Genomic DNA, 17,965 nt, shown 5'->3' with positions numbered 1-17,965 from the left:
CTCCCCGCCCCCCCTCGCTGTACCCCACTCCCCGCCCCCCCTCGCTGTACCCCACTCCCCGCCCCCCCTCGCTGTACCCCACTCCCCGCCCCCCCTCGCTGTACCCCACTCCCCGCCCCCCCCTCGCTGTACCCCACTCCCCGCCCCCCCTCGCTGTACCCCCACTCCCGCCCGCCCCCTCGCTGTACCCCACTCCCCGCCCCCCTCGCTGTGCCCCACTCCCCGCCCCCCCCTCGCTGTACCCCACTCCCCGCCCCCCCCCCGCTGTACCCCACTCCCTGCCCCCCTCGCTGTACCCCACTCCCCGCCCCCCCCTCGCTGTACCCCACTCCCCGCCCCCCTCGCTGTACCCCACTCCCCGCCCCCCCTCGCTGTACCCCACTCCCCGCCCCCCCTCGCTGTACCCCACTCCCCGCCCCCCCCTCGCTGTACCCCACTCCCCGCCCCCCCTTGCTGTACCCCACTCCCCGCCCCCCCTCGCTGTACCCACTCCCCGCCCCCCTCGCTGTACCCCACTCCCCGCCCCCCCTCGCTGTACCCCACTCCCCGCCCCCCCCCGCGCTGTACCCCACTCCCTGCCCCCCCTCACTCTCTCACTTTGTCTCATTTTCAGGATCCCATGAAGAGACCGACAGCTGAGAAGATCCTGAACCAGCCAATCATCAGCCAGCGACGCGCGTGAGTCTCTGCGTCACATAATGGGGGCGGCGTGCGAGGGACAAGCTGAAATAGAGTGCGGGGGAGGGAAAGTGATGGAGAGATGGAGCAAGGGAAGATGGACAAGTGACGTGACTATATGTACCCCTCTCCACCTCTTAGCACCTCTTGCGCCATCCCCCTCCCCCTTCCTTCATTCCCTCACTCCCATCCCTCCTCTTGGCTTGCTGACCTTCCCTTGACCCCTTCATTTCAGGCCCCCCTCCCCTCTCCTGTGTGTTGATGCTCTGGCCTCAGGCTGCGGAAGTTCACCTTCTCTTCTCTTGTTTTCAGATTAATGGAGGAGAGAGTCACTCAGCTCAACGGGTCAGCGCGGAAAACAAGGTGAGTTCTCACCACACAATATCAAAAGTTATTTTGCAGCCACTCTCACTGGGGTACAGGGTCCCCCTCCTCTCCTGAAGGTGCTGACTCTCACTGGGGTACAGGGTCCCCTCCTCTCCTGAAGGTGCTGACTCTCACTGGGGTACAGGGTCCCCTCCTCTCCTGAAGGTGCTGACTCTCACTGGGGTACAGGGTCTCCCTCCTCTCCTGAAGGTGCCGACTCTCACTGGGGTACAGGGTCCCCCTCCTCTCCTGAAGGTGCTGACTCTCACTGGGGTACAGGGTCTCCCTCCTCTCCTGAAGGTGCTGACTTTCACTGGGACACAGGGTCTCCCTCCTCTCCTGAAGGTGCTGACTCTCACTGGGGTACAGGGTCCCCCTCCTCTCCTGAAGGTGCTGACTCTCGCTGGGACACAGGGTCTCCCTCCTCTCCTGAAGGTGCTGACTTTCACTGGGACACAGGGTCTCCCTCCTCTCCTGAAGGTGCTGACTCTCACTGGGGTACAGGGTCCCCCTCCTCTCCTGAAGGTGCTGACTCTCACTGGGGTACAGGGTCTCCCTCCTCTCCTGAAGGTGCTGACTCTCACTGGGGTACAGGGTCCCCCTCCTCTCCTGAAGGTGCTGACTCTCGCTGGGGTACGGGGTCCCAATTCTCCAAATCGGAGTGAGTGCAGAAAAGATTGATGAGAGTGGTTCCAGGAATGAGGAATTTCAGTTGTGTAGATACACTGGGGACGTTGGAACTCTTTGTTTGAGAGGAGATTTGTTTGGGGTGTTCAAATTCATGAGGGGATTGGACAGAGTCGATGGGGAGAAACTGTTCCCGTTGGTGGAAGGATAGAGAGCTCGAGGGTGCAGATTGAAAGGCAGAGAAAGCAGCTGTGAGATGAGGAGTGGTTAGGATGTGGAATGCATTGCCTGAGAGTGTGGGAAAGACCAGAGGCAATTCAATGATTCAAAAAGGATTATGTGAAAACCATGATAGTGCGAGATAAAGGGGAGAAGGTGTGGGAGAGGCAGCAGATGAATTGTTCATGAGAAGGGATATGGGTTCAGGGGGCAGGGTTCAGTGTGCAGGGTGTGGTTCAGGGGACAGGGTTCAGTGTGCAGGGTGTGGGTTCAAGGGGCAGGGTTCAGTGTGCAGGGTGTGGGGTTCAGGGGGCAGGGTTCAGTGTGCAGGGTGTGGGTTCAAAGGGAAGGGTTCAGTGTGCAGGGTGTGGGTTCAAAGGGAAGGGTTCAGTGTGCAGGGTGTGGGTTCAAGGGGCAGGGTTCAGTGTGCAGGGTGTGGGTTCAAGGGGCAGGGTTCAGTGTGCAGGGTGTGGGTTCAAAGGGCAGGGTTCAATGTGCAGGGTGTGGGTTCAGGGGGGCAGGGTTCAGTGTGCAGGGTGTGGGTTCAGGGGGCAGGGTTCAGTGTGCAGGGTGTGGGTTCAGTGTGCAGAGTGTGGGTTACAAAGAACAAAGAACAACACAGCACGGGAAACAGGCCCTTCGGCCCAACGAGCCCGCGCCGCCGTCCTACTATCTCAGTGACCTATTCATGATTTTAGTCTACGCCTAACGTGCGAGGATCAGGGAGGTCCAATATAGGGACAATTTTAGTACCCAATCAATCAGCCTAAAAGCACATCTTTGGGGGATGTGGGAGGAAACCGGAGCACCCGGAGGAAACCCACGCAACCACGGGGAGAACGTGCAAACTCCCACAGACACAGGCCCAAATCCATGTGTCCGCACAGCAACAGAGATAGTCTCTGAGCTGTCATGTTGCCCTCGAGATGGTCCAGTTTAAGCACACTAACGACATGAAGCAATAGGCAACTCCCGAAGCAACATCCAAGAGCAGCCCACTACAACCTGCCGCCTGCATGCCCCTTGCTGGACTTAAATGCCTGTGGAGACAAAAAAATTCATTATTAAACAGGCAAAGACTAACATTCCTGAGGCAAAACGTATTCCCAAGCCTACAATGTTCAGTAAGGCCTACTATATCCCCCTATATGTAGCCCGCTCATATGGCTGTCTAAGTGACTCTTAAACAACCCTAGCGTGCCTGCTTCCACCACCTTACTCGGCAGTGCATTCCACACCCCCACTACCCTTTGCGTGAAAAACTGCCCTCTAATATTTGTCTTATACCTAGCCCCCCTCACCCTAAGCCCGTGACCCCTCGTTCTATCCATTTCTTGTAGCGGAAAAAGCTTACCACCATTTACTCTATCTAGGTTCAAGGGGCAGGGTTCAGTGTGCAGAGTGTGGTGTTGAGGGGCTGCTGTGAGGCAGGGAAGGCAGTGTTTTTTGGTGTCTAATTGGTGTCTCTGTTCTATGTTCAGACTCAATATGCCAGCAGAGCCTCCCATTGCCGTGGTAACCAGTCGCTGCAGCGATGTTTATTACTGGGGTGGTGGAAAAGCCACACCACAGAAACTGGACCAGTTCAAAGGTGGACGAAGTGCACAGCAGGTCTGTGCGAGTAACACACACTTCGCTGTAGTCTCTGTGGAAAAGGAGCTGTACACGTGGGCCGTAAGTACAGCAATAATGGGAGCACAGTGAGAGTCAGCACGGGGGGGGGGGGACAGTGAGGGTCAGGGCGGGGGGGGGGACAGTGAGAGTCAGCACCGGGGGGGGGGGGACAGTGAGAGTCAGCGGGGGGGGCGGACAGTGAGAGTCAGTACGGGGGGGGGGGGGACAGTGAGAGTCAGTACGGGGGGGGGTGGGGGGGGGGACAGTGAGAGTCAGTACGGGGGGGTGGGGCAGTGAGAGTCAGCACGGGGGGGGCGGGGGGGGACAGTGAGAGTCAGTACGGGGGGGGTGGGGCAGTGAGAGTCAGCACGGGGCGGGGGGGGGACAGTGAGAGTCAGCACGGGGGGGACGGGGGGGGACAGTGAGAGTCAGTACGGGGGGGGGGGACAGTGAGAGTCAGCACGGGGGGGGTGGGGGGGGGGACAGTGAGAGTCAGTACGGGGGGGTGGGGCAGTGAGAGTCGGCGGGGGGGGACAGTGAGAGTCAGCACGGGGGGGGTGGGGGGGGGACAGTGAGAGTCAGTACGGGGGGGGTGGGGCAGTGAGAGTCGGCGGGGGGGGACAGTGAGAGTCAGTACGGGGGGGGTGGGGGGGGGGACAGTGAGAGTCAGTACGGGGGGGTGGGGCAGTGAGAGTCGGCGGGGGGGGACAGTGAGAGTCAGTACGGGGGGGGTGGGGCAGTGAGAGTCAGCACGGGGGGGGCGGGGGGGGGACAGTGAGAGTCAGTACGGGGGGGGTGGGGGGGGGACAGTGAGAGTCAGTACGGGGGGGGTGGGGCAGTGAGAGTCAGCACGGGGGGGGCGGGGGGGGACAGTGAGAGTCAGTACGGGGGGGGGGGTGGGGCAGTGAGAGTCAGCACGGGGCGGGGGGGGGAGGTTGGGGGAATGTGTAGACTGTGATGGGTGAAATTTAATGCAGGGAAGTTTGAGATTTGGGGAGAGCCTAATGGTGAGATGATATCAAACAAAGGGTCAAATTCTACACCAGGTCTCTCTGCTCCTGCATTGCTTCTGAGTTGTACCCTTTCTTATTTTGTCTCTGTGTACTCTCTGTACAAAAACGAATCACTTCATGTTTCTCTGTGTTGATGTTCGTCTGGCCCCTCTGTGAATGGTTAGGATTTTACTCATGATGTGGGTATGCCGGCGTTGGACTGGCGTAAACACAGTAAAAAGTCTGACACACCAGGTTTTAGTCCAACCTATTTATTTGATAATATACTCACAAGCTTTCGGGTTAGCCCCTTCGTCAGGTGAATGGAGAGTTCTGGCCTCAGACAGAGCATATAAAGCACAGACAGTTTAGAGATTACTGATTAGAATGCGAATCCTTACACCTAACCTGCTGTTCAAGACCTGAAGTGGCTGATAATGTGAGTGGAAGGAGCACTGATCACAGTTTAAAGAGATGTGTATTGTCTCCAGACAGTACAGTAAGTGAGGTTTTGCAAACCCAGGCAAGTCACAGGGGTTACAGATAGTGCGACATGAACCCAAGATCCCTGTTGAGACCGTCCTCATGTGTGCGGAACTTGGCTATCAGTCTCTGTTCAGCGACTCTGCGCTGTCGTGTGTCGTGAAGGCCACCTTGGAGAATGCTTACCCGAAGGTCAGAGGCTGAATGCCCGTGACCACTGAAGTGTTCGCCAACAGGAAGGGAACAGTCTTGCCTGGTGACTGTCGAGCGATGTTCATTCATCCGTTGTCGTAGCGTCTGCATGGTCTCCCCAATGTACCATGCTTCGGGACATCCTTTCTTGCAACGTATCAGGTAGACAATGTTGGCCGAGTTGCAAGAGTATTTACTGTGTACCTGGTGGATGGTATTCTCACGTGTGATGATGGTATCCATGTCAATGATCCGGCATGTCTTGCAGAGGTTGCTGTGACAGGGTTGTGTGGTATTGTGGTCACTGTTCTCCTGAAGGCTGGGTAGTTTGCTGCGAACAATGGTCTGTTTGAGGTTGTGTGGTTGTCTGAAAGCAAGAAGTGGGGGTGTGGGGATGGCCCTGGCGAGATGTTTGTCTTCATCAATGATATGTTGAAGACTCCGGAGAAGATGTCGTAGTTTCTCCGCTCTGGGGAAGTACTGGACGACAAAGGGTACTCTGTCCACTGTGTCCTGTGTTTGCCTTCTGAGGAGATCGGTGCGGTTTTTCACTGTGGCACATCGGAACTGCCGATCTATGAGTCGAGCGCCATATCCTGTTCTTACGAGGGCATCTTTCAGGGTCTGGAGGTGTCTGTCACGATCCTCCTCATCTGAGCAAATCCTGTGTATACGGAGGGCTTGTCCATAGGGAATGGCTTCTTTAACATGTTTAGGGTGGAAACTGGAGAAGTGGAGCATTGTGAGATTGTCTGTGGGCTTGCGGTACAGTGAGGTGCTGAGGTGACCGTCCTTAATGGAGATGTGTGTGTCCAAGAATGCAACTGATTCTGGGGAATAGTCCATGGTGAGTCTGATGGTGGGGTGGAATTTGTTGATACCATCATATAGTTGTTTCAGTGATTGTTCACCATGAGGCCAAAGGAAGAAAATGTCATCGATGTATCTAGTGTACAGCATCGGTTGAAGATTCTGTGCAGTGAAGAAGTCTTGTTCGAACCTGTGCATGAAGATGTTGGCATATTGAGGTGCAAATTTGGTCCCCATGGCTGTTCCATGTGTCTGGATGAAAAACTGGTTGTTGAAGGTGAAGACATTGTGGTCCAGGCTAAAGCGGATGAGTTGTAAAATTGCATCTGGAAACTGTCTGGAGACAATACACATCTCTTTAAACTGTGATCAGTGCTCCTTCCACTCACATTATCAGCCACTTCAGGTCTTGAACAGCAGGTTAGGTGTAAGGATTCGCATTCTAATCAGTAATCTCTAAACTGTCTGTGCTTTATATGCTCTGTCTGAGGCCAGAACTCTCCATTCACCTGACGAAGGGGCTAACCCCGAAAGCTTGTGAGTCTATTATCAAATAAATAGGTTGGACTAAAACCTGGTGTTGTCAGACTTTTCCCTAGGATTTTACTAACAGTGGGCACTAGGTGGCAGTGTTTCCACACTCACAACCTGGCAATCAGACTCTGCACAGCACCCAGCATGGGGAACGATCAGTATTACAAGGAGAGGCGGGTAGAGCGAGAGAGGGAGGGGACTGGAGGGATAGACAGAGAGAGAGGGATAGAGAGAGAGATAGAGAGATAGACAGAAAGGGATAACAAAATAGACAGAAGGAGGGGGATAGAGAGAAGGACAGAGGGAAAGAGAGAGAGGGATAGACAGGGAGGGGGATAGAGAGAGAGAGGGATGGAGGAATGGACAGAGATGGAGAGGGATAAAGAGATAGACAGAAGGAGGGGGATAGTGAGGATAGAGGAATAGAGAGAGGGATAGACAGAGGGAGGGGGATAGAGAGAGAGAGGGATAGAGGATTAGAAGAAGAGGGATAGAGAGATAGATGGAGGGGGATAGAGAGAGAGATAGAGGAATGGAGACAGAGGGATAGACAGCGAGGGAGGGAGGGATAAAGAGACGGGGAGGTGGATAGAGAGAAGGATAGAGGAATAGAACACTACAGCACAAACAGGCCCTTCGGCCCACGAGTTGCGCCGATCACATCAACACCTATCTATAACCCCCAATCCCATAAAACCCCATATACTCATCCAGAAGTCTTTTAAAAGACCCCAGCGAGTTCGCCTCCACCACCACTGACGGCAGTCGATTCCACTCACTCACCACCCTCTGAGTGAAAAACTTACCCCTAACATCACTTCTGTACTTTCCTCCCCGCACCTTAAATCTGTGTCCTCTCGTAGCGACCATTTCAACCCCGGGAAATAGCCTCTGAGAATCCACCCTATCTATTCCTCTCAACATTTTATAAACTTCCATCAGGTCGCCTCTCAACCTACGTCTCTCCAGGGAAAAGAGACCCAGCTCCCTCAACCTAACTTCATAAGGCATGCCTCCCAGTCCAGGCAACATCCTTGTAAATCTCCTCTGTACCCTTTCAATAGCTTCTACATCTTTCCTATAGTGAGGCGACCAGAACTGCGCACAGTACTCCAAATGAGGCCTGACAAGGGTCTTATAAAGTTGCAGCATTACCTCCCGACTCCTAAACTCAATCCCTCGATTAATGAAGGCCAGTACACCATACGCCTTCTTGACCACCTCTTCCACCTGCGAGGCCGATTTAAGAGTCCTGTGGACCCGGACCCCAAGATCCTTCTGCTCTTCAACACTGCTAAGACTCCTGCCCTTGATAGTGTACTCGTTCATCCCGTTGGTTCTGCCAAAATGGACAACTACGCATTTATCCGCGTTGAAGTCCATCTGCCACTTCCCCGCCCAGTCCTGCATCCTATTTATGTCCTGCTGCAATTTTTGACATCCTTCCAGACCATCCACAACACCACCGACCTTCGTGTCATCAGCGAACTTACTTACCCATCCTTCCACTTCCTCATCCAGGTCATTTATGAAAATGACAAACAGCAAGGGTCCTAGAACAGATCCCTGGGGTACTCCACTGGTGACTGACCTCCATTCAGAAAAAGACCCATCCACAACCACTCTCTGCCTTCTGCAGGCAAGCCAGTTCTAGATCCACAAGGCCAAAGGCCCTTGGATCCCATGCCCTCTCACCTTCTCAAGAAGTCTTGCATGGGGGACCTTATCAAACGCCTTACTGAAGTCCATGTACACCACGTCCACGGCACTTCCTTCGTCAATGTGTTCAGTCACATTATCGAAGAACTCAACTAGGCTCGTAAGGCACGACCTGCCCTTGACAAATCCATGCTGACTATTCCTGATCATGTCAAACCTCTCCAAATGCTCGTAAATCTTGTCCCTCAGAAGCCTCTCCATCAGCTTACCAACCACTGAGGTCAGACTCACCGGTCGGTAATTTCCCAGGCTATCTCTGTTCCCTTTCTTGAAAATAGGGACTACGTCCGCAATCCTCCAATCTTCCGGAACCTCTCCCGTCTCCATTGACGACGCAAAGATCATCGCCAGGGGCTCTGCAATCACTTCCCTTGCCTCCCACAGTATCCTGGGGTATATCCCATCTGGTCCCGGCGACTTATCTATCTTGATAGAATTCAAAAGTTCTAACACATCCTCCACCTTAATGTCCACAAACTCAATCTTTTCCATCTGCTGCAAATCCGTAGCAAAATCTCCCAGATCAGCTTCCACTGTGAATACTGAGGCAAAGTACTCATTAAGCACCTCTGCCATTTCTTCTGGTTCCACACAGACCTTTCCCCCTTCACCTTTTATAGGTCCTATCCCTTCTCTTCTCATCCTTTTACCTTTCACATATTTATAGAAGGCCTTGGGATTCTCCTTAATCTTACCCGCCAAGGCCTTCTCATGACCCCTTCTGGCTCTCCTAATTTCCCTTTTAAGCTCCTTTCAACAGTCCTTATACTCCTCAAGATCCTTAACCTCTCCTAGTTCCCTGAACCTTTTGTACACCTTCCCTTTCCTCCTGACTAGGTTCAACACAGCCTTCGTGCACCATGGTTCCCGCGACCTACCAAAACCCCCTTGTCTCATCGGAACGTTGTCATTCAGAGCTCCAGACACACATTCCTTGAATATCCGCCACCTTCCTTCGGTACTTTTCCCTAAGAACGCCTCCTTCCAGTTTATTTGTCCAAGTAACTTCCTGACTTCTTCGTATCTCCCCTTACTCCAGACAAACACCTTCCTAGCCTGCCTGATCCTATCTCGTTCCAATGCAATTGTGAAGGAGATAGAATTATGGTCACCATTCCCAAGATGCTCTCCTACCGAGAGATCCATCACCTGCCCTGGTTCATTCGCCAGTACCAGGTCAAGTACAGCCTCTCCCCTCGTAGGCTTATCCACATACTGTGTCAGGAAACCTTCCTGAACACACCTAACAAACTCCTCCCCATCCAAACCCCTTACCCTAGGGATATTCCAGTCGATGTTTGGGAAATTGAAGTCTCCCATCACGACAACTCTGTTATTAATACATCTCTCTAGAATCTGTTTCCCATAGAGAGAGGGATAGACAGAGGGAGGGGGATAGAGAGAGAGTGGGATGGAAGGATAAAGAGAATTCCCACATTCCTTATCTCTTTGACTGTGATGGAGAGAGATTATGACTTCTAAATTGGGGTAAAAGATTCCCAGACATTAGTTTAAGGAATGTGGGAATTCTCCCAGTCTCCAACAGAGGTAATTCCCCCGAGAAACATCACCAACTGGTTAGCTGGTGAGTTAGCTCATTGCTGTCTGTGTTTTCCATATGGCAGAGATTGGGAAAGTAGAACATTACAGCGCAGTCCAGGCCCTTCGGCCCTCCATGTTGCGCTGACCAGTGGAACCAATCTAACGACCCTCTAACCTAAACTATTCCAATGTTATCCATTATCTCAGTGTTCCCAAAGAGCTTTGTCATGTGCTGTTGTGGTAAAAGCTACTCGTTGTTTCTGATGGGCAGAATGTCCAGGGCGGGACGAAGATGGTTGGACAATTGGGCCACGGTGACCGAGCTTCTTATCGTCAGCCCAAGTGGGTGGAGAAGTTACAGGGCAAAGCTATCCAGCAGGCTGCATGCGGAGATGAATTTACTGCCTGCATTACAGGTAAGTGTTACTGGATAGTACCGAACCCTCATCCAGTCACACAGTGTATACAGAGGCCCTTCAGCCCATCGAGTCTGCACTGACACGTGATAAACACTTCATCCTATTTCCCATAGCCTTCAGTGTTATGATGTGCCACCTGCTCATACAGGCAGCGCATCTGAGAATCTTCAATTTGTTCATGGGATGTGAGCATCGCTGGGCCAGCAGTTATTATCAATCCCTACTTCCCTTCAGGGAGCATTTTCAAAGTCCACCGCATTGCTGTAGTCACATGTAGGCCAGACTGCGTAAGTACAGTAGATTTCCCTTCCTAATGATAAAACCCAGGTAGTTTTTACAACAATTGACAATGGTTTCATGATCATCAGTAGACTTTTAATTCCAGATTTTTATTCAATTAAGATTTCACCATCTGCCATGGTGGGATTTGAACCCAGGTCCCTTGACTCTCTGGAATACAAGTCCAGTGACAATATCAGTCCACTACTGCCACATACAACATAGATCAGCCCAACAGAATCATCCATGTTAGAGGCAGCTTTCCCCGTGCTGTACCTGTCCTGGGAGTGTTTGATGGGGGGACAGTGTAGAGGGAGCTTTACTCTGTATCTAACCCCGTGCTGTACCTGTCCTGGGAGTGTTTGATGGGGACAGTGTAGAGGGAGCTTTACTCTGTATCTAAGAACATAAGAACATAAGAAATAGGAGCAGGAGTAGGCCAACTAGCCCTTCGAGCCTGCCCCACCATTCAATAAGATCATGGCTGATCTGTCGTGGCTCAGTTCCACATTCCCGCCCTCTCCCCATAACCCTTAATCCCCTCTCTCATCAAAAACCCATCAACCCGCGTCTTAAAAATATTTAGCGAGGCAGCCTCCACCACTTCAATGGGCAGAGAATTCCAGAGATTCACCACCCTTTGAGTGAAGAAGTTCCTCCTCAACTCCGTTCTAAACCGCCCCCCCTTTATCTTGAGGCTGTGCCCCCTAGTCCTACTATCCTTTCTGAGCGGGAAGAGTCTCTCCACCTCTATCCTATCCATCCCATTCATCATCTTATACGTCTCAATGAGATCTCCCCTCATTCTTCTAAACTCTAACGAGTACAAGCCTAATCTATTCAGCCTCTCCTCATAGCTCAACCCCCTCAACTCCGGCATCAGCCTAGTAAACCTCCTCTGCACTCCCTCCAAGGCTAAAATATCCTTGCGTAAGTACGGCGCCCAAAACTGCACACAGTACTCCAGCTGCGGCCTCACCAATGCCCTATACAGCTGCAGCAAGACCTCCCTACTTTTATATTCAATCCCCCTCGCTATGAAGGCCAGCATCCCATTCGCCTTCCTGACCACCTGCTGCACCTGCGAGCTGGGTTTTTGCGACTCATGCACAAGGACCCCGAGGTCCCTCTGCACCGTCGCCTGCTGCAGTGCTGTCCCTGTCCTGGGAGTGTTTGATGGGGACAGTGTAGAGGGAGCTTTACTCTGTATCTAACCCCGTGCTGTCCCTGTCCTGGGAGTGTTTGATGGGGACAGTGTAGAGGGAGCTTTACTCTGTATCTAACCCCGTGCTGTCCCTGTCCTGGGAGTGTTTGATGGGGGGACAGTGTAGAGGAAGCTTTACTCTGTATCTAACCCCGTGCTGTCCCTGTCCTGGGAGTGTTTGATGGGGGGACAGTGTAGAGGAAGCTTTACTCTGTATCTAACCCCGTGCTGTCCCTGTCCTGGGAGTGTTTGATGGGGGGACAGTGTAGAGGAAGCTTTACTCTGTATCTAACCCCGTGCTGTCCCAGTCCTGGGAGTGTTTGATGGGGGGACAGTGTAGAGGGAGCTTTACTCTGTATCTAACCCCGTGCTGTACCTGTCCTGGGAGTGTTTGCTGGGCATGATGTGGGTATGCCGGCGTTGGACTGGCGTAAACACAGTAAAAAGTCTGACAACACCAGGTTTTAGTCCAACCTATTTATTTGATAATATACTCGCAAGCTTTCGGGTAACCCGAAAGCTTGCGAGTATATTATCAAATAAATAGGTTGGACTAAAACCTGGTGTTGTCAGACTTTTTACAGTGTTTGATGGGGACAGTGTAGAGGGAGCTTTACTCTGTATCTAACCCTGTGCTGTACCTGTCCTGGGAGTGTTTGATGGGGACAGTGTAGAGGGAGCTTTACTCTGTATCTAACCCCGTGCTGCACCTATCCTGGGAGTGTTTGATGGGGACAGTGTAGAGGGAGCTTTACTCTGTATCTAACCCCGTGCTGTACCTGTCCTGGGAGTGTTTGATGGGGGGACAGTGTAGAGGGAGCTTTACTCTGTATCTAACCCCGTGCTGTACCTGTCCTGGGAGTGTTTGATGGGGGGACAGTGTAGAGGGAGCTTTACTCTGTATCTAACCCCGTGCTGTACCTGTCCTGGGAGTGTTTGATGGGGACAGTGTAGAGGGAGCTTTGCTCTATAGTGAATTGTATGGTGACTGCTTTATTGTAACACTCTGTCGGTATGCCTGGTGCTCTGACCCTTGTTATGTTTTGTCTGTAGATGAAGGCCACCTTTATACCTTTGGCTCGGATTACTATGGTTGTATAGGGTGTGATGGTCAGTATGGACAGGAGGTGTTGGAGCCAGTCCTGGTGGAATTCTCCCTCGATCATGCGGTTGAACAAGTTTCCTGTGGCGACCATCACGTGGTCACGCTGACTCGCAACAAAGAGGTTTATTCCTGGGGCTGTGGAGAACACGGTAAGGACTAACATCAGGGGATAGTCTTCTTGAATTGACAGCTCTGAGGGAAGGGACATGGATTGTGTGTTTCATATCCGGATCATTGGAGGAAAAGAATTGTCACTCATCCCTTTGAACTTCCCCTCTTGGAAGCAGCTTGTGTGTTGAAAGCTTCAATTCATCCCCTGCATCCAGATTTTGGGTGAGAATTCCATATTTCCCTCCCCTTTGTGTGAACATCAGTGTGAACAGCCTGGCTCTCAGTTTAACATTTCTCCATCATTCTGGATTCTTCCCAAACAGAGGAAGCAGATTCTCCCTTCATCCCGACATCACACCTTAATCATCCATACTCTGGCTATTGCGAAATCTTTTTACTTAATTTAACTATTTAATTCAGTAACATTCCAGCAAATTCCTGTTGGGTCAAAATAACCTCTGTGAGAGGATGGTGACCAGAACTGAACCCAGTTCCTGCACATTGGCTCCAAGTAGCACTTTATTATCACTGTAATATAACTTGCTCACTCTTGTATTCCAACCCCTGAGATAAAAACTAACATTCCCTGAACGTTCGTCAGTGAGTTTCAGACTGATTGGTTCTTGCTTTGTGCAATCCAGGTGAAATCCAGTGGGTGTCACTGCTCTGCTCTTCATCTCAATCTTGTTTCTTGGTTCCAGGTCGCCTCGGACTAGATTCAGAGGAGGATTACCCATATCCAGAACATGTGAGTGCTCCTAAACCGGGTTGGGAACATGCATTGTGAGGGGCTGGGGGCGAGTGCGAGGGTCTGGGGGAGGGCGCGGTGCGAGGGTCTGGGGGAGGGCGCGGTGCGAGGGTCTGGGGGAGGGCGCGGTGCGAGGGTCTGGGGGAGGGCGCGGTGCGAGGGTCTGGGGGAGGGCGCGGTGCGAGGGTCTGGGGGAGGGCGCGGTGCGAGGGTCTGGGGGAGGGCGCGGTGCGAGGGTCTGGGGGAGGGCGCGGTGCGAGGGTCTGGGGGAAGGGCGCGGTGCGAGGGTCTGGGGGAGGGCGCGGTGCGAGGGTCTGGGGGAGGGCGCGGTGCGAGGGTCTGGGGGAAGGGCGCGGTGCGAGGGTCTGGGGGAGGGCGCGGTGCGAGGGTCTGGGGGAGGGCGCGGTGCGAGGGTCTGGGGGAGGGCGCGGTGCGAGGGTCTGGGGGAGGGCGCGGTGCGAGGGTCTGGGGGAGGGCGCGGTGCGAGGGTCTGGGGGAGGGCGCGGTGCGAGGGTCTGGGGGAAGGGCGCGGTGCGAGGGTCTGGGGGAGGGCGCGGTGCGAGGGTCTGGGGGAGGGCGCGGTGCGAGGGTCTGGGGGAAGGGCGCGGTGCGAGGGTCTGGGGGAGGGCGCGGTGCGAGGGTCTGGGGAGGGCGCGGTGCGAGGGTCTGGGGGAGGGTGCGGTGCGAGGTTATGAGTGGCTGCTTGTTAATGAGGGTTTGGGTTGCGGTCGGGGGGGGTTTGGGTTGCGGTCGGGGGGGGGTTTGGGTTGCGGTCGGGGGGGGTTCGGGTTGCGGTCGGGGGGGGTTCGGGTTGCGGTCGGGGGGGGGTTTGGGTGCGGTCGGGGGGGGTTCGGGTTGCGGTCGGGGGGGGTTCGGGTTGCGGTCGGGGGGGTTCGGGTTGCGGTCGGGGGGGTTCGGGTTGCGGTCGGGGGGGGTTCGGGTTGCGGTCGGGGGGGGTTCGGGTTGCGGTCGGGGGGGGGTTTGGGTTGCGGTCGGGGGGGGGTTTGGGTTGCGGTCGGGGGGGGTTCGGGTTGCGGTCGGGGGGGGTTTGGGTTGTGGTTGGGGGAGTGTGCGTTGCGGTTAATGGGCTTTCTGTCGGCTCTAGGTCAATCTGCCAGTGAGTCTGAGCATCGTGTCAGTGCAGTGTGGATCTGATGGGACGTTCTTTGTGACTCAGAGTGGCAAGGTGTTAGCCTGTGGAAACAATGAGTACAACAAGCTCGGTCTGAACCACTACATGCGAGGCCTTCGCAACCACCAGATTAAAGTGAGTCCGGCTCTCATTCCAGCTGGAGATTAAACAGCAGGTTATTAGAGGGTCTAATCGAGGTGTTGCAGATAAGTAAAGGACAGATAGAAACTATTTCCTCTGAGAGAAGGAGGAGGATGTTAAAATCATAGAATCCTACAGTGCAGAAACAGCACGATGACTGGAGGGTGACATCAGGAAGCAATTCATTGCAGAAAGGGGAGTGGGAATCTGGACTACTTCAGATTTCCATCACTCCATGATGGGAGTGATAGGGAGGATGCTGAGAGGGCAGACTCCTTTTATGAAATGGGATGGCCAATACCCAAGAGGAAGGCACTGCTATCGAGGAAAAGTGTGAGGGCACAAAGCTTCCCACCGGCAGCTCTAGGATCTGGGAGGGTGCGGGCACCGTGCCTGTGCCGGGCACCGTGCCTGCACCGGGCTGAGGTGATAGTGCCGTGTCTGTGTTGAGGGGGTCAGTTGGAGTGGGGTAGGGCTATATCTTTTCTGCTGGGTACAATGTGCATTGAGACACTATCCAGATAACCATATCCAGGCACCTTTCTCTCTCCACAGGCAGATCAGGAAGTTCCGTACATGACCTCACTGACTCTATCCAAACAGCTGGCCATTTACAAAATCAAAACCATTTCATCTGGCAAAACACACACAGCAGCCATTGATGGTGAGTGATGGGGAGGGACTGAAGGAGCAGGGGGAAAATCACAGGGATTTGTACACACTTCACCCCTGCCCTGCCATTGCTACACATGTTCCCCTCACCCTTCACCCCAGACCTTATGCAAGACCTTAGCTGGTAAGAATTGGGTATTGGTGCCCCCAGTTTCTGGGCGGGAGTCGGGGCCGGTGCCCCCAGTTTCTGGGCGGGAGTCGGGGCCGGTGCCCCCAGTTTCTGGGCGGGAGTCGGGGCCGGTGCCCCCAGTTTCTGGGCGGGAGTCGGGGCCGGTGCCCCCAGTTTCTGGGTGGGAGTCGGGGCCGGTGCCCCCAGTTTCTGGGCGGGAGTCGGGGCCGGTGCCCCCAGTTTCTGGGCGGGAGTCGGGGCCGGTGCCCCCAGTTTCTGGGCGGGAGTCGGGGCCGGTGCCCCCAGTTTCTGGGCGGGAGTCGGGGCCGGTGCCCCCAGTTTCTGGGCGGGAGTCGGGGCCGGTGCCCCCAGTTTCTGGGCGGGAGTCGGGGACTGTGCCATTGCAGTGTCAATCAGAACTGTTTTGTGTGCATTCAGAGCGGGGCCGCTTGCTGACGTTTGGCTGTAATAAATATGGACAGCTCGGTGTCGGAGATTACAAAAAGCGAGACGGTATCAATGTTCTGGTTGGGGCGCTCGGAGGAAAACAAGTAACTCGAGTGTCGTGTGGAGATGGATTCACCATTGCTTCTACTGACGGTAAATGGAAGTGAATGTGTGGCGTGTGTGGTAGCTGGATTGAGTAAATAAATTCACACCTGGAGAATGTGTTACAGCTTGCCCTTGGGCAACTAGAAATGGTAATAAATACTGTCTGACCAGCAATGTCCCACAGATGGATAAAAAAAAGTGATTCTACTGCTTTTCACAGGCATATGTCACTAAGACAAGGAGTTAAATGGTGACGTACTCTAAAGTGATAGTGTTCAATCGTTTTATTTCTTTAATCAGCATACAGAGGCATTTATAGAAAAGGCTGTAAAATTTCAGCAGATCCAGCAGCATCTGTGGAACGAGAAGCAGAGTCATGGTTTCTGGTCCAATGTGACTGAAGCTCTGAGGAGGAATCAGAGGAAAGGAAATGTGCTGTCCTTGGCTGGTCTGGCCTGCCCAGTGCCTCCTGATCCACAGCAATGTGGCTGAGTCCTGACTGTCCTCTGAAACGGCCAGACAAGGGAAGTGATGAATGGTGGGTCACACCGGTCAGTGACATTCACAGCCTGTGAAAGGACAGTCCTATTCAGGACAGCTTTGTTGCCATGTCTGAAGCATCTCGGTTTATTGTCTTTGCCAGATAACCAGATCTTTGCCTGGGGTAATGGTGGAAACGGCCGCCTCGGAATGACAGCTACAGAGAAGGGTTTTGGTTCTGAAATCTGCACTTCTTGGCCTCGACCAATTTTCGGTTCTCTCCACAATGTCTCCGACCTGTCCTGCCATGGCTGGCACACCATCCTGATTGCTGGTAAGTGTTACAATCCAGCACTGAAATGAAACAACAGCAACAGAACCATCCCCAAATTCACCCGACAAGAGTCAGCCCTTTAAACTGCACAAAAATCAGCACTTGCTACCAATATTCAGATGATGCACAGTGTCCCCCAAATCTCCCCATCCCCCCCATTCCTCCCCAATGCCACCATCCCCCCACCTGTCCTCTCCTGAAGGTGCTGACTCTCACTGGGGTACAGGGTCCCATTCCTCTCCTGAAGGTGCTGACTCTCACTGGGGTACAGGGTCCCCCTCCTCTCCTGAAGGTGCTGACTCTCACTGGGTGTATTGACCATGCTAAATTCTCCTTCAATGTACCTGAAGATGCCGAGCATGGCAAATAGGGGATTTTCACAGTAACTTAATTGCAGTGTTACTGTAAGCCTACTTGTGACACTGATAAACAAATAATAAATTATATTAAACAATGTATACTGTTCGTCCCTACTGTGTTGGGAATATTAGCTTCAATTCCATGCACAGTGCTACCCACTGTGAAGCTGCTAACGCTGCGTCCGAGCCAACGCTGCTTATATGAGGTCCCAGAGTGTGGAGAGTTTGTACCAAAGGGATCTGTTTTTCAGTGGAAAGCTGACTGGTGGAAGCCAGTGTTGGACTATCTGTCGTTCCGAGTCTCTTCATCCTGACTCGAGTTACTTTGTCGAACTCAAAACTGTTCCTGTCCTAAACACTATACCCTTGTTATTGCAGAAATTGTGCTCGCATCGAAAACCATTCGATCCAACAGCAGTGGCCTGTCTATTGGAGCTGGTGAGGGTGGTGATTACATTGATTCATGTTTCCATTGGCTGTTGGTGCAAAAACCTGGGGTCAAAGAGTTAGCGTTTTAGGCAAAATTGCAGGAAGGATGAGAGAA

General features: G+C 53.4%; 1 protein-coding gene across 1 annotated transcript in view; it reads left to right on the top strand.

Annotated features, from left to right (window-relative positions):
- Window positions 1–613: 613 nt before the first annotated feature.
- LOC145340112 (serine/threonine-protein kinase Nek9-like) overlaps window positions 614–17,965 on the top strand; it is a gene marked incomplete at its 5' end in the record, with an annotated part of 31,298 nt that continues 13,946 nt past the window's right edge. The window contains 11 exons of the mRNA XM_080184539.1: window positions 614–678; window positions 991–1,041; window positions 3,372–3,564; window positions 10,048–10,192; window positions 12,732–12,932; window positions 13,596–13,642; window positions 14,748–14,909; window positions 15,471–15,579; window positions 16,135–16,296; window positions 16,892–17,062; window positions 17,800–17,859. Of these exons, the coding sequence (XP_080040665.1) occupies window positions 614–678; window positions 991–1,041; window positions 3,372–3,564; window positions 10,048–10,192; window positions 12,732–12,932; window positions 13,596–13,642; window positions 14,748–14,909; window positions 15,471–15,579; window positions 16,135–16,296; window positions 16,892–17,062; window positions 17,800–17,859 (1,366 nt within the window). The remainder of the gene's footprint in view (window positions 679–990; window positions 1,042–3,371; window positions 3,565–10,047; window positions 10,193–12,731; window positions 12,933–13,595; window positions 13,643–14,747; window positions 14,910–15,470; window positions 15,580–16,134; window positions 16,297–16,891; window positions 17,063–17,799; window positions 17,860–17,965) is intronic.

This window comes from Carcharhinus amblyrhynchos, unplaced genomic scaffold (assembly GCF_965287045.1).
Source record: "Carcharhinus amblyrhynchos unplaced genomic scaffold, sCarAmb.v2.hapA scaffold_785, whole genome shotgun sequence".
Classification (NCBI taxonomy): Eukaryota; Metazoa; Chordata; class Chondrichthyes; order Carcharhiniformes; family Carcharhinidae; genus Carcharhinus; species Carcharhinus amblyrhynchos.
Note: the sequence above shows the minus strand (reverse complement) of the source record. Positions and strands in the feature narration are given on the sequence as shown.